At 45.4% G+C, this 12465-nt stretch overlaps 2 protein-coding genes across 2 annotated transcripts; one reads left to right on the plus strand and one right to left on the minus strand.

Annotated features, from left to right (window-relative positions):
* Window positions 1–1830: 1830 nt before the first annotated feature.
* LOC134189614 (uncharacterized protein K02A2.6-like) lies at window positions 1831–3296 on the minus strand. Its single transcript, XM_062657983.1, has 3 exons — window positions 3290–3296; window positions 3050–3220; window positions 1831–2561 (listed from the first exon to the last, which is right to left on the minus strand). Exons 1-3 carry the CDS (start codon window positions 3294–3296, stop codon window positions 1831–1833), a joined length of 909 nt encoding a protein of 302 aa, XP_062513967.1.
* Window positions 3297–10912: 7616 nt separating this feature from the next.
* On the plus strand, window positions 10913–12463 carry LOC134178174 (uncharacterized). Its single transcript, XM_062644990.1, has 3 exons — window positions 10913–10973; window positions 11073–11579; window positions 11646–12463. Exons 2-3 carry the CDS (start codon window positions 11097–11099, stop codon window positions 12249–12251), a joined length of 1089 nt encoding a protein of 362 aa, XP_062500974.1. The 5' UTR covers window positions 10913–10973; window positions 11073–11096; the 3' UTR covers window positions 12252–12463.
* Window positions 12464–12465: the final 2 nt, after the last annotated feature.

Raw genomic sequence — 12465 nt, forward strand, 5'->3', positions numbered from 1 at the left:
TCGATCGAAAACTAACACGCACGCACACGCAGCGACACACACACACACACACACACACACACACACACACACACACACACACACACACACAATTCGTTTTTGCTACTAGCTCACGACTTCCGTTCAGGAGCTAGTTGTTTTGATTTTGTCTTTGGTGAGCACGTTCATGTGCAGAGTCGAATTCGGAGAACGTTCGATTGCAGCAAACATTCTTTGTAGTCTAGTTTCGTAGAGGTGTGACGCAATATAATGATCTCTTTTCTACAATCTTGCCAACTCTAGCTTCCCTAGTGCACTAGAAGGTGGGGCGAGCCGTCTGTAGTAGTCTGGACTCCAAGGTAAATCCGGGGTACTGTAATGTTGTACGTAGACTGGGCGCGCAACGTATAGGTAGGAGTATATCACATTGGCGACGAGGATCGACAGATCGGGGCAACAGCAGGATACGACAGCGTCATCTGGAAGCGACCCAGCGCAATTACCACTGGGACACGGGCCGCCAGCGGTTGCAAGTCTTCCAACGTGGCCGGGCGTTCAGTTTCCAGTCAGCAAGTTTGAGTTGTTTGACGCCGCCACAGAAGAGTGGGGAGTCTATCAAGAAAGGTTAGAGCAATTCTTCGTGGCGAACGGCATTCAGTCTTAGGATCAAAACTGGAAGCGCGCCATTTTATTGCATTCATGTGGTAAACAAACCTACCACCTTCTGTGCAATTTGGTGAGTCCAAGAAGCCGACGCCCCATGTGAACCCTACAAACACATTTCAACCCCAGACCAACGGTAACGGTACAGAGATACAAATTCAATACTCGCATGCAGCTCCCTGAGGAGGACATGGCCACGTTTGTGGCTAAGTTGCGGGAACTAGCAGAATTCTGTGAATTTGGGGAGAAGTCAGATGAGCATTTGAGGGACCGGTTGGTGTGTGGACTACGGGATGTGTAGAGTATTCCTTACATTACAACGTTACACTACACGTTGTGCTATCTCTCCTGTAACCCCGGATGTACTAATATCCCGTACTCCCTGTCTAATCAACTGTCTATAATACTACCAGATACTACATCCTCTTTTTTCCCAATTAAAACGGCAAAGATGCTACGTTTTGTCTATGTTTTGTAGTCCTTCAGGTACATTGGTTTAGTCTTGGCCCTGCCTGACATCCTTCTTGCACTGGACTCCTGTTCTTTGTATCCTTCAGGATCCCCCTTTACCTTGTTCTTTCGTTGGCCTCCTCCAATCATTTTGTATGTGCCACATGTCGGCGAAAAATCTTGCTTTCTTGCTTGAGCATTACTTCTGATCCTCGTCTTCTGATGACCTCAAATGGTTTGGGGAAGTAAGTAGTTGAGAGTTTGTTTGTACGCGGTTGCTGGAGCAGAACTTTATCTCCAACCATAATGTCATCTTTGCGCACTTTTGCAGTTTCTTGCTATTTTCCTTTTTCTGGCTATCTCAATCTCTCATCTCATCATCAAACGGTTGCTCAGGCAGGAGAATAATGAGTTTACACCTGACTTCACGTTGCAAGAAGGCTTCACCTGGAGGTATTCCTGTGATGGAACGTGGAGTTGTGCATATGCTTGCAGAAATGTCGTTATTTCTGTTTTCCAATTTCTCCCTTAAGAGTGTGCGATACGAATGGCGCGTAGCAAGGACATGTTTTGTCTTTCCACTTCGCCATTGGCGCGACCACAATGGCGGACTCGTCGTGTGTTCAATATCATAGGAACGAAGAAAGTCGTTGATGGATTTGTCTGAATTGCGGTCCGTTGTCCGTTAATTAAGATATGATATGGCGCTCCATACCTAGTGAACATTCTCTCCAAGCATCAAATAACATCTTGTGCTCTTGTGCTACACATGATTTCCACTTCATAGAATCTGCTGTAGTAGTCAACAACAATTAATAGATGCTCTCCAGTGGGCAATGGACCCTGCATGTCTGCAGCTATACTAACCCATGGTGCACTCTGTAGGGTAGTTCTGGTCATGGGTGGTGCTTGATTGTCCAGTTGTGTGATTTGACATTCTCTACATGTGCGACAAGCTCTCTCAATGTCCCCGTCTACTTCTGGCCACCACACTTTGGACTGTAGGCGCGCCTTGCACTTGGCAATGTCTTGGTGTCCCTCATAAGCAAGGGCGAGCACTCTGTGACGTAAGCGACGTGGTATCACGATGTGACACTCTCTCAGAATGATGTATCCTATTGTGGCAAGTTCGCCAAAGAGGTGTCTGTACTCTTCTGCCATAGCTCTAGATTGGCCACTACGGATGGCGTTCCGTACTCTTGTGAGCTCCTCGTCACGACTTGATTCCTTTTCAATTTCTCTGGTTGTAAGTGAGCTCGGCGTTGCCGCTATTGCCACAAACTTGACATATTCGTCAGCCTCACCGCTGGAACTTTGCGTTGGTGGTCGCGATAAGGGGCCTGCTATGTTGGTCTTGCCTGACTGATACACGATATCAGAATCATAGGATTGCAATCGTAGGACCCATCGTTCGATCCGTGGAGATGGTTTGCTGTGTTTGCGGTAAATTACTTCAAGCGGTTTGTGGTCTGTTATCAGACGAAAATGTTTACCCAGCAAAATATACAGGGAAAATCGTTCCCATGCCCAAACGAGTGCCAGGGCTTTCTTCTGTCTGGAACACCTTCGGTCAACATCAGAAAGGTTTCTGCTGGCAAAGCTAACGGTCCGTATCGTTCCCTCGTGCTCCTGTAACAGCACCGCCCCTAACCCGACTGGGCTCGCATCTGCTACCACATGGTCTCCAGATCTTTATCAAAAATTGCCAATGTGTCTGCCTCGGCTATAATTGCTTTCACTCACCGGAAAGCCGTCACTTGCTCTTGTCCCCGTAGGAAAGCTGTGTTGGATTTCAAATTCCGCCGCAGCGGTTCCGCTGTAGTAGCTAAGTGGGGCAAAAATTTGACACACGTTGACAATACCTAAGAATGATCGCACCTCTGACACATTTCCTGTTGCTCTGACAGTTGTGATAGCTGTGATCTTGTCCTGAGCGGGGGGGGGGTGTGTGATATACCTTCCTGTGAAATTATGTGCCCCATGAAGTCTATCTTCTTCAATGCAAATTCACACTTGGCTGGATTTAGTGTCAATCCTTTGTCTTCAAATCGTCGTAAAACTCGCTCCAGCCATTTATCGTGTTCCTGTCTAGTTTTGCCGTAAGCAATCACATCATCTGAGATGTTTACTGTGTCATCACATCCGTGCAAGACTTGTTGTATAATATGCTGTTAGGCTTCCGGTGCAGATGTTATACCAAACATTAATCGTTTGTACCGAAAGAGTCCTTTGTGAGTGACGAAATCTGTGAGTGATCTAGCTTTGTGAAGTGTCGACTTCAACTCAATTCTTGGAGCACTTCTTCAATCGTGGGTATTGGGTACCTCTGCCGTATAACAGCCTCATTGGCTCGTCTCATGTCTACGCAAAGTCTAACATCACCGTTTGGCTTGGGTATCACTACCGCTGCACTAATTCAGGGTGTAGGGCCGTCTGCTTGTTCAACGATATCAGCATCTAGCAACTGTTGTATCTCAGCTTCTACCTTGTCTCGTAGACTAAAAGGAATTCGTCGCAATGGTTGAGCTACTGGTCGTACGGACTTGTCAATGTGCAACTGCTGTTGAAAATCACGGAGTTTTCCTATTGCCTTGAAACACTTGGGATATTTGACTTCCAATTTCTCGTACTGGCTTTTCTTGAACATGGTCTAGCAGTAAGAGTTTCAGTTGACTTGAAGTTTGTCTTCCCAGGGTCGGTCCTTTACTTTGCACAACCACAAATTCTGCTTCCACACTTTTGGTTTCAGTCCATACTTCTCCCTTATTAAAGCCCCACAGTGGCCAATGGTTCTGCTGACCCATATGGCAATAACTTCTTCTCCACCTTGTGTGGTTTGTACTAGACGTTTTACTCTTTTTCAGTTGTTCCCAGTGGTCATGGGATATGATATTGGAACTGGCTCCGCTGTCTACAAGGACTTCGCTTTTGATTCCTCGAATCCAGATCTTGATCCACTGCAAATACAAACTCTGGGCTACGGTCACTGTCCTTACTCTCTTCCTCTACAAAATTGACTTGTTTATATTTTCTTGAACCCTCTTTCCCTTTTGATCGTAATTGTGTTCTTCATTTGGAAGCATAGTGGCCTCTTTGACCACACCATTGACATGTTCCGTACCTTGCTGGACATTCAGAGTCACTAGCAATATGTCCTTCCTTACCGCATCTGTAACACGACAGTCCTGTTCTTCGTGGCATTAGATACCTTTCAACTGTGTTCTTCTCTGTGGTTGGACACGATACACCTCAGCTTCATCTCGCAACTTTGGTGGTTGTGATGGAGTTGTGGATGATTGAGTTATATCTTGTTCCTAAATGGCAACAGTTTCCACTGTTCGAGCTATTGAGATTTGGCTAGGGTCAACTCATTTCCTTCCTCCAGCAGTTTGGTGCGCACTTTGACATTATTGAATTTTTCAATGATCTGATCCAACAGATTTAGATCAAAATCTGCAAATTGACACTTGTGAGCTTGTTCACGAACACGTGCTAGGTATTGGTCAATAGACTCAGTAGATGAAGCTGGCGGAATTTGTAACGTTCATGAAATTTGTTTATGAGTGGTTTGAAATGTCTGTCCAATGCTTGTAGGGCTGCCTCGTAATCTCGGTCATTCCCAGTATTTGGCAGAGTAGCAAAAATGTCTTGCACTTGAGATCCAGCGCAATGAAGGAGCACACGTTTACGCCGAGAGTCAGTGATGCCCTTCCCAACGATATAGTACTCGAAGCTTCGTTTCCATTTATCCCATTGAGTCCTAAGTCCGTCAATGTCTCTCCTTGATAATGGAATGCCGCAACGGGGTTTAATTCCATGCTCATAGTGATGACCGCTAATCCCAACCGGTTCTCTATCCTATATACCTGACTGTGACACGTGATCGAAAAGAACGCGCCGACTGTGCTAGTACTGCTACGCCTGTTGTGAGAAGGACTTTCACTTATTCTGACCCGAGATTATCTTTTTCTTGAAGTCTTTATCCTCTTCGCCAAGTTGTAGAGTATTCCTCACAGCGCTACACAACACGTACTATCTCTCATGTAACCCCCGGATATACTCTAATATCCCGTACTCCCTGTCTAATCAACTACTGTCTAATACTACCAGATACTACAGGATGAGCAAACAAAACGGCTTTTGTTCGCGGAGAGTAAGCTATCATTTCGGTCAGCTTGGAAGATATCAAGAGCAATGGAGACAGCCAAAAGAACGTTGAGGCCATGCAGAATGAGAGTCAGAAAGGACGAGAGGAAGCTGCACATTTGGTGATCAAGGCACGACAGGGCATTAAAGGAACACTTTACCGGTCCACGCATCTCTGACTCCGCCCTCGGCGCTAAACGTTTCTGGTCACACATCAAGTTGGGAAGTTTGGCGCTATCTCAGAGCAAACTTGATAGCGGAGCATTATGCTAAGGTTAGAAAACAAAAACGTACTAGGCAGTTTTCCAAATAACGTCCACTAAGTGTAGGTTTCGTTTTCCCGCTTTGTCTAGACATTGATATTTGCTTAGGCTAAAGTAAAACGTACTTTAGCATCGCTGACTCACCTTCAATCGACGGCGTAAAGCACACATACGGCGATGGTTCGGCTGTAGGATGAAGGCACGTTATATCACGTGATTATGTGCAGTGACGCACGTTTCCGTGTGTTTTTCGCATCACGCAAGCCCTTTTGTACTGTAGTATGGCCTCCATTCGTAGTAAGAAACACGGAAGAAAGTGCGAAAGACCAAGCGATTGAAAGTCGTTCAAGACGATCATGTGGAGTCTACAACGTACGAACGACTGAGTCGCTTATGAACTGTAACTTGTTCTCTTTCGGTGTCAGAGTTGCTTGAAGCGCCAATGTATGCGCTAGAGTTGGCCTCGAAAAACGAGACCGAAACAATGCGCCGCGCAACACAGCAAGCGTTCTTAGCGTACGTTAACGTCTACTGCGCGTGCGTCAATTGGTGAAATGTTTCTTTAAGCGTGATAGTGGTGAACAAGCAGGGACTTACAGTTGTGGCGGAATCACTTACCAAGTGGGTGTAGATTCAAAAGTACAGAATGTTATCATTGCAAGGCACAGGGACACATTGCTAGAGCATGCCGAGTAAAACATAGGGCTAAATCAAGCTTTACTAGAAAAAAACGTTTCTACTTATAAAGGAAAGACAGTGGACGAGGATGAATTTGGAGACAAGGAAGAGCAGAAAGATACATATTACGTCAAGGAAAATGACCATCAGGATCGGGTGGATTCACCTTTGGGTAACAGTTGAAGCAAATGGAAACAGCTGAAGATGGAAATAGACACAGGATCCTCTGTGTCACTGATCTCAGAGGAAACGTACAAGAAAACGTGCAATATAGGAAAGGCACCGGAATTGAAAACAACAAAGAGTCGAAACCTGTACTAATGACTGAATAGAAGTGTTTGGAGAAACTCAGGTTTTGGAGCAATTGCCATTGTTAGTGGTAAAAGGACAGGGATCAGGCCTATTGGGAAGGAACCGGCTTCAGCATCTGAAGTTGAACTGGCATCAAATCATGTCAATTGGAAATTTATCAAAACTGGATGAAGTATTGGCTCGTTAGCAGTCTTTATTCTCAGAACAACTAGGAGTGTACAAAGGTCCCAAAGCTAGAATTTTGATCGATCCCGCAGAGCCTCCACGGTTTTAAAGCGAGGAGTGTACGGTATGATCTCAGGCAGCAGTTAGGAGATCAGCTGAAACTCTTGGAAAGCGAAGATATTCTTGAACCAGTTGATCATGCCGGCTGGGAAGTACCCGTCATTGAACCTGAAAAGTCAATTAGAATATGTGGAGATTTCAAACAAATGATCAATCATGCAACTCGTGTGGACAAGCACCCAACTCCTCGGGTGGGAGATCTGTTAGCTAGGCTAGCTAAAGGCAAGTTTTCACGAAGTTGGATCTCAGTCAAGCATATATACAACCAACTGCCGCTGTTAGAATCACAACAATACATGACCATTAACACATTCTGGGGGGGCTTTTTCAATACGCACGACTACCTTTTGGCATCTCCTCAGCACCTAGCATATTCCAGCGAGTGTTAGAGTCAGTACTACAGGGCACAAAGGACACAGACAACTATCTGGATGACAGCCTAATTGCAACGGAGACCGAGACCGAACACTACTTTGGAACAGTTGGATGCAGTGCTACGGCGTTTGAGCAAGGCTGGACTTCGTCTGAGAAGAGACAAGTGTACATTCATGGCAACATCTGGATCATATTTAGGACACCACATTGACAGTCAAGGAATTCATGCAGACCGGGAAAAAGTGCAAGTGATTCCAGATGCCCCAGCTCCGAGTAATAGCCAAGAATTACGCAGCTTTTTGGGACTCTTGAATTATTACAATTGATTTGCTCCACAGCTATCTACCATGTTGGCACCACTGCATCAGCTGCTGAAACAGGGAGTAAAATGGAACTGGGGTCGGACAACAACAAACAGCGTTTCAAAAAGCCAAGAAAGCCCAGTTATGGCATCAGGTGTTGGCTTGCTATGACCCAAACCTCGATATTGTCTTGGCCTGTGACGCTTCACCATATGGCGTGAGTGCTGTTCTGTCACATAAGTGGCCAAATGGTGTGGCGTGTCCATTAGCTTTTGCCCTCTTGATCTTTGAACGACACTGAGAAAAAGTATGCACAATTAGACAAAGAAGCCCTGGCATTGGTATTTGGGGTGGAAAAATACCACAAATACATATTTGGTCAACCTTTTACTTTACTGGCACAAACCTCTGCTGGGGCTGTTTCAGGAAGGAAGAGCAATCCCAGAGATGGCATCTAGTCAGATGCAGCGTTGGGCCTTGAAGTGGGGAAGGTATAATTACACTCTACAATACCGAGAAGGCTCGAAAAAACAGTAATGCAGATGCCACAAGTAGGTAGGTTATCACTGAAATGTGGGGAAACCGAGGACGATACGGAAGGAGAGATTGTCTTGGCCATAGAACAACTGGACACATCTCCAGTGACAGCTCACCAAGTGAAAGCCCAGACAGGAAATTACCCATGTTTGGCAGTGGTACGGGAATAGATAATGTCAGGATGGCCACAGGCTTCAGAGAAGACAGAATATGCTAACCAAGACGAGTTCAAGTTTTTATTAGCATCGCAGGCATGAGTTGTCGGTAAATGACGGATGCGTGATGTGGGGTCATAGGGTGGTAATTCCATCAAAGGCAAGACCAAAGATGTTGGAGGTATTACATGAAAGCCATCCGGGCATTTCCAAAGCTAAGGCTTTGGCATTGGATATACTTGGTGGCCAAAGATTGATGGGGACTTAGAACGAGCAGTGAGATTTTGTGTTCAATGTCAGGAATATAGGCGGATGCCTGCAGTAGCTCCGCTACACCCTTGGGAATGTCGAGACTACATGTTGATTACAGGGGACCGTTTATGGGCAGGATGCTACTGGTGATAGTTGACGCCTGTTAAAAATGGGTGGAAGTACATTCAGTAACGTCAGCCACTTATCAGGCAACCAACCGTAGATGCCCTTCCATCATCCATCACTATTCATGGAATACCGGATATTCTGGTATCAGACAATACTTCATGTTTCATCAGTGAGGACTTTGAGCTGTTGTGTAAATCAAAGGCATTGTGCATCAATCTGCTCCATACCATCCCGCAACTAATGGGTTTGCAGGGCGAGCGGTGCAGTCCATAAAACAAGGACTGAGGAAAGCGAAAGGACAGACTTTCTCAGAGAAACTGCAAAAGGGTGTCGATGGTTATGCGTAACACACCACACAACTGGCCTAAATCAGCTGAGTTGCTGCTGGGACGACGGCCAAAATGACTTCTTGATTAGTCAAGCCTAACTTGACAGATCATGTCCTACAAAAACAGACAAGACAGAAGATAGACCACGATCTTCGAGCGAAGGACCGGAGTATTACCGTGGGACAACTGGTGTTGTACGAAATTTTGGCTCGGGTCCACAGTGGCTTCCAGCTCAGATCATAGACACATGCAAAGGGGTGAACAACAAACATTTGGCGGCGCCACCAGGATCATTTGAAGTTACGCTATCCCAGTCCAACAGACAATGGGGACACTACAATCACCAATCAAGGGAAACCATTAGCTCCTGTGCAGGACAGGCTGGAAGAACCAGTTCCAAACCGTACTCAAGTCGATAGGGTTTCAGCAATATCCAATTTTGGAGAGGCAGAACCGAATGTGGGTGATCTAGCTTCTATGGGACGACCCTCAACCTGGAATATCCTGATTCAACCGGAAGCAGAGGCTCAGGAAGAGGCTGGCACATCCATTTCAGCTACAGAGACCTTGGAAAACGACAGGAGGCAGCTGCAGAGGCAACCAACAGAGGCGTCAGGAGTAGGACGATCTGGAAGAGAGCGGGAAGCAGCGAAAAGACTCGATTTATAATTAATTTATAAGGTCAACTGTTGTTGTAAGAACAAAGTAGTATAAGCTGAGTATGTTTCTTTCTGATTTTTTAAAATTATTTTTTGTGGAAGAGAGGGATGTAGTAGTCTGGACTCCAAGTTAGATCCGGGGTAGTGTCGTACGTAGACAGCGCGCAACGTAGTAGAATATATAATATCACACTTTCCTAAATGTGTACACTAGTTATGTGTACACTAGTTATCTTGATGTGGTACTAATAGGAGAATGTTCAACCAGGCTCGAAATTCTGATTGCTTGACGACTGCGGCCAAAAATGCAACTAAATGTGAAAACACGTCGTTTTACAAAGAAACTTAGTTGAGCTATGCCCTAGGTACATGCAAGTTCTCCGCGATGCAAATCATTGTGTTTCGTGTCTGTTCTCACTGCATGAGGCTCGCCACAACAATGCATAATTAACTAGTAACGTTCTCATGTAATCTAGAATAATAAAAACCAATGAATCTCATATTTCTCTTTAATCTTGAACGGTCACATGCTAACATATTTCCCAATTTATAGGATCTGTAGATTCATTATCCTAAAGTGTCTTTAATTAATTAACTACGCTTGGCAATTAGACATCAATTTTTACCACCAGCTTCTTGGTGCATGTAGAAACAGCTGACCGTAAAATTGCTATGGAAATACAATACAATACACTACAATAAATTGGTAGACGTCTCTTGATCCATTATTCTTGTATGACCCACTTCTTTCAATCGCTGTTGAGCCAATATGTTTAATTCCTGTTGTTGCAGAACTTCCATGTTTGTCACTTGTTCCGACCAATGAATTCTCAAGATTCGACACACACACACACACACACACACACACACACACACACACACACACACACACACACACACACACACACACACACACCACACACACACACACACACACACACACACACACACACACGTGATACACGTAGTTCTGGAAAGAATTCTGGTTGTTCTATAGTGGATATTTGTTTGGCAATCAAACTTGGCAACAATGTTATGATAAGGGGAATCCCCAGTAGCCCCGCATAGCAATGGCGCATGCTCGAATCACGCCTCTAATGTTGATTAGACTTGCGACCAATCACGTTCGCAGTGGTGTAATACATTAGTTGTCGATGTGCTAGAGCACAGATCATTTCGACACCGTTTTTCGAGATAATCACGGCAGATCAAGGTGAGATCGATAACTTTAGCTCTCTTGTGCACTGGCTCTAGCGCCAACAGCTGAGAACGCTCTAGGCAGCTTGCATGTTTGACCAGGCATGAAAGGGCAAGCCCAGGCCACTCTGCATGTTTTGCAGACCTGTAGTTCTAGTGTAGTTCAGAGTCAGACCTGGTCTGCCCGACGTCTCGCTAGCACACTGTGACAACGAAAAAAGTTGGTCTTGTCAGCACGATATTTTACGAGTTCTTTCGGCCTGTATGTAGCTGACATGCATGAATTGTCGTCTCGACGTCATATTTTGTAGACCGAAATCACGGTTACTCTGCATTTGATTCATGTTTTTCTTCTGCCTAGAAGTGCTGCCATACCGCCGGCAGAATGACGAGCTCTAGGTCGTGCACATGGAGCCACGTTCTCTGCCGGCGAAAATCCGGGCTATACATTCGCTATGCCATTTGTTGTATGTGCGACGACAAACTAGAAGTTAGAGGACCTTCTGGCGAGATGCTAGAATTCCAGCGACCTCGAGACGATGCAATGACAATTCTAGACGTCGTAATTGACAGAGATCCTCCAGTCAAGCAACTCAATGTAGGATGCGCTGTCTTGGCCTCTGTTTCTTCCTACGACTCCGACGTAATGTGTCAACCTGCAACATTTGTTTTGGCGACTATCAAGAAAAAAACCCACCGTCCAGTAATGATTGAAGTAGAGTTTGACGACAACAGAAGTCGAGAATGGCTTACGAGAGATAAGATAAGGACAATGGTTCCACCATGGCCTCGACGTTCGCGAAAGTCTAATCCGCGCAGAAGACCGAGAAAGGGAGAGATTGACGTGCTTCCTCACGGAGTTTTACGAGTGAGTCTAGTGTTTTGACACATTGATTCCGAAGTTCTTGAAGAATGTTCACTTTTGTTTTGTAAGAAATTCAACGGGAGCCAATGGCGCCATTTGTGCCGCACTCAAAACTGCTTGAGAGAAGCCCAACGTGACGGCAGTTGCTCTAATCATCTCGGTGGTGGAATAAAAAAGGGTAGAAGGTCTAGTGTTAGGCCAGTACACCAAGCCAGTCTGTCTTCTGTTGCCTGCAGTTCCAGCATTGAGACGTCAAGCGACAGAGACAGAATGGCTGCCGCAGAGGGTCTCGTGGAACTTCAGACGTCAAGAGTCGAACAGCAAAAGCAAACCTGTACTATTTCAGAGCCCGGTCAGAGAGAGTGTCAGGGTAACTGTGTTATGTCCACAGCTTTGTCACCAACATGGCGAGGCATTCGATTCCAGAACTCCGAGACACCGTTACAAGTGTATCCCTACCAGAAGGTTCAGCTATTGCCTGCTCTCTCGTCTTCATCTACTAGAGAAAACGTCAACGGACGACTATCTGCTTCTTCTATTCCATGTCTTTCTCCAACTCTCCATTCTTCATCTACAAGCTACAGCTGGGAGTCTAGGCTCGCCTGTTTCCAACATCGTTTTCTACCCGTCAGTCTGCCCTCTCCACCGACATCTCCTTCCTGGCCTTTCATGTAACCTTAGACGCCCTGTAGGTCGAACTGGAAACAAGGTAGGTGTAAGGTGTTGTTGTGTTCAAATATTTGACTAAATACGTTCGATTTCGACAGTTTTCTTCTGTTAGTTTTACATGTAGTACACATTTAGAACACGCAGATCTTCATTATTATTGTCAACTTGACGTTAATTAATTAATTGCTATTTTTGCGTTATACGAACAGTTGGGTTCTGG

The sequence above is a fragment of the Corticium candelabrum genome, chromosome 1 (genome assembly GCF_963422355.1).
Source record: "Corticium candelabrum chromosome 1, ooCorCand1.1, whole genome shotgun sequence".
Taxonomy (NCBI): Eukaryota; Metazoa; Porifera; class Homoscleromorpha; order Homosclerophorida; family Plakinidae; genus Corticium; species Corticium candelabrum.

Bases quoted from the DNA above. Each gene is read 5' to 3' on its own strand.
- LOC134189614 (XM_062657983.1), bottom strand. The intron at 2,562-3,049 runs GTATATCACACA...GTCTGATAACAG, and splicing joins GCACATAATTTCACAGGAAG to ACCACAAACCGCTTGAAGTA.
- LOC134178174 (XM_062644990.1), top strand. From the start codon at position 11,097: ATGACGAGCTCTAGGTCGTGCACATGGAGCCACGTTCTCTGCCGGCGA. The intron at 11,580-11,645 runs GTGAGTCTAGTG...TTGTTTTGTAAG, and splicing joins TTCCTCACGGAGTTTTACGA to AAATTCAACGGGAGCCAATG.